Source organism: Telmatherina bonti, assembly GCF_933228915.1.
Source record: "Telmatherina bonti genome assembly, chromosome: 9".
Taxonomy (NCBI): domain Eukaryota; kingdom Metazoa; phylum Chordata; class Actinopteri; order Atheriniformes; family Telmatherinidae; genus Telmatherina; species Telmatherina bonti.
In genome coordinates this window covers 38,947,582-38,950,948 of record NC_136627.1, presented here as the reverse complement: position 1 = coordinate 38,950,948, position 3,367 = coordinate 38,947,582, and the positions used below count along the sequence as shown (strand labels likewise).

Genomic DNA, 3,367 nt, shown 5'->3' with positions numbered 1-3,367 from the left:
CTGTCTCTGCTGATCTATAAAAGCACGTTAGCTCTGATTTGTTCCCCGTGTGGCGTTCAGAGCCACGCTCGTTGCCATAGCGACTCCCGCCTCTGTAATAAAGGTGATGAAGGTTTTCATCTTCCTCCTCTTCAACAAACAGGACAGTTTTTATGTCTCAAACAGATTTTATTCAAACCAACAATTAAAAATAGTTTCATCAAGTTTACATTCAGAAAGAATCATCTGAGAGGTTCTAAACATTTCATCCAAACTAAGACCCACGCGGTTCTGTACAGGAGGAGGCGACGACGGCTCTCAGCAGGAGGTGAAGGTCTTCCAGAAGAAGTTCTTGCATCCAGCCTTCCTCTCTCGGGGGGCAAGTAGCGGCCCACTGCCGGCGGCTCTTTCCAGGTCCACATGAATGTCTTCGGGTTCTCCTTCGGCCAGAGGGAAGCTGTCCTCCTCCAGAGCCTCGTTCTCCACCCGCAGGAGGTCCGAGAGGAGGAGGTCGGCCAGCGAGGAGCGCGACATATCCTGAAAAATAAAGTTCTGCTTTCATTCCTGGAAACAGATTCATTCGAGACGGATGGAGATTCATCACAAAACCAAACCTCAAGGAGACATCGAGGACTAATCTACGGTCATTCAGAGCCATCTAACCACCGCTGATTCTAGATTCCCGTTGTGTCTGAAGAAATTACTAGCATAATAACGCTATGCTAGCACCATGCAAATAACTTGCTACCATCATGCTAACACTATGCTACCATCGTGCTAACACTATGCTACCATTGTGCTAACACTATGCTACCATTGTGCTAAAGCTATGCTACCATTGTGCTAACACTATGCTACCATTGTGCTAAAGCTATGCTACCATTGTGCTAACACTATGCTACCATTGTGCTAAAGCTATGCTATCATCATGCTAACATTTTGCTAAATCATGCTAACACTATGCTATCATCATGCTAAAACTATGCTAACATTATCCTAACATTATGCTACGATCGTGTTAAAACTATGCTAACATCATGCTCAAACTATGCTAACCTTATGCAAACATTATGCTAACACAATGCTATCACCATGCTAACAGACGTATCATTGATCACCTTCAGATATGAATCGTGTAAAAATTCGTGTTTGACCTGAAATAAAGTTTCAATCTGGAAAATAAAAGATTATTTTTATTGTATCTGAAGATTTTAGTCTTAATGAGGAAGATAATGATGATGATTCATGATGAAGAGGAAGGTTTCAGTTCAGACCTGGAATGATGGATAAACACCGGATCATATGTTGTAACTGGGTCAGAACCGATTCTAGAGCAACATTACTGAAAGAAAAATACCAGTTTGAAATAAAAAAAAACCCACCAAAAGTCCAGAACCAGAATCTGATGTACTAGTCCTCACTCCGACATAAGACTGAGACACTCAACAAAAGTTCTGGTTTGGTTCTGGTTCTGGTTCTGGATGCAACTCCAGGTTGCCAGACAACTGGACTCTCAGGTCTGCTGGTCTGGTTATGACCCGCAACTGGTTCTGACCCGGACTGGTTCTGACCCGGACTAGTTCTGACCCGCAGCCGGTTCTGACCCGGACTGGTTCTGACCCGGACTGGTTCTGACCCGCAGCCGGTTCTGACCCGGACTGGTTCTGACCCGGACTGGTTCTGACCCGCAGCCGGTTCTGACCCGGACTGGTTCTGACCCGGACTAGTTCTGACCCGCAGCCGGTTCTGACCCGGACTGGTTCTGACCCGCAGCCGGTTCTGACCCGGACTGGTTCTGACCCGGACTGGTTCTGACCCTGACTAGTTCTGACCCGCAGCCGGTTCTGACCCGGACTGGTTCTGACCCGGACTAGTTCTGACCCGGACTAGTTCTGACCCGGACTGGTTCTGACCCGGACTGGTTCTGACCCGGACTAGTTCTGACCCGCAGCCGGTTCTGACCCGGACTGGTTCTGACCCGGACTAGTTCTGACCCGGACTGGTTCTGACCCGGACTGGTTCTGACCCGGACTAGTTCTGACCCGGACTGGTTCTGACCCGGACTGGTTCTGACCCGGACTAGTTCTGACCCGCAGCCGGTTCTGACCCGGACTGGTTCTGACCCGCAGCCGGTTCTGACCCGGACTGGTTCTGACCCGGACTGGTTCTGACCCTGACTAGTTCTGACCCGCAGCCGGTTCTGACCCGGACTGGTTCTGACCCGGACTAGTTCTGACCCGGACTGGTTCTGACCCGGACTAGTTCTGACCCGCAGCCGGTTCTGACCCGGACTGGTTCTGACCCGGACTGGTTCTGACCCGGACTAGTTCTGACCCGCAGCCGGTTCTGACCCGGACTGGTTCTGACCCGCACTGGTTCTGACCCGGACTGGTTCTGACTGTTTCCACTAGAACTTTACCAACATGACTAAAAAGAAAGAAAAGAGAATAAATTGATTTGATTCCTTTTTATAAAAACCTTTTGAAGTTTCTTTTTCCAATCATATCAATAACCTGCTGATCGAACTTTCTGATCTATTCTTTCCTTTGATCTGTTTCGTTTCCTCGCGCTTCCAGCTGGTTTCTATGGAAACGGTAAAGTTGGAAAGTTGCGGACCTGTGTGGAGGCGAGCAGCGGGGTCCGGTGCAGCAGCAGGCGGAGTTTGGAGTCTCTCTGCGCGGCGGAGGAGCAGCTGATGGAGGCGGAGAGGGAGAGGAGGAGCAGCAGGAGGCGCGAGGAGCAGAACATCTTCATCACCTGTCGGACGGCGGCTCGGCGGATCTTCTGCTTCTGTCCCGTCTGGGGGGCTCTTATAAACCCACGCTGACGTCACCGGGTCCACGCGGAGGAGGGGGTGACTGATGATGATGATGATGATGTTTTCTTTGCTCTTTAGTGAAATGATCCGTTTTTTAAACACTTCTTCCTCCTCCCTGCTGCTCCGCCAGGCAGAGGAGGAGACCTGCTCACTGGTCCTTACTGGGTGCTGTTTTCCCTCATACTGGTTTCCAGTCTGGCTGTTAAACCAGCAAACTTCAGAAAGATTTCATGAATAATTTTTATTATTTACAGGGAGCTTGTATGAAACAGGAACAGAGCTGATCCAGATGAAGCCTTTGTAGTTTCCAGTCTGGACCAGCTGGTCTGGAGGAAAGTCTGATCACACCGAGCAGCGACAGGATGAGGAAACAACTGAGAAGCTGATAAAACATTTAAGAATAAAATATAATCAATACATGAAATATTGTTTTCCTTTCAGCTGGTTGCTTAGCGACGGGTCGCCACAGCATCACCGCCCAGGTGAATCAGCAGGTGTTCCACATGCCTCCACGTTTATCCGGGCCTGGGACCGGTCCGAAGAACCGAACCGCCGACCACACAGCCAGCT

The 3,367-nt window shown here is 49.6% G+C and overlaps 1 protein-coding gene across 1 annotated transcript; it reads right to left on the bottom strand.

Annotated features, from left to right (window-relative positions):
• Positions 1-297: 297 nt before the first annotated feature.
• Positions 298-2,733, bottom strand: sst1.1 (somatostatin 1, tandem duplicate 1; the record flags this gene model as incomplete). The annotated part of the gene is made up of 2 exons (XM_079246163.1): positions 298-516; positions 2,596-2,733. The coding sequence occupies 2 exons, from the start codon at positions 2,731-2,733 to the stop codon at positions 298-300; spliced, it is 357 nt and encodes a 118-aa protein (XP_079102289.1).
• Positions 2,734-3,367: the final 634 nt, after the last annotated feature.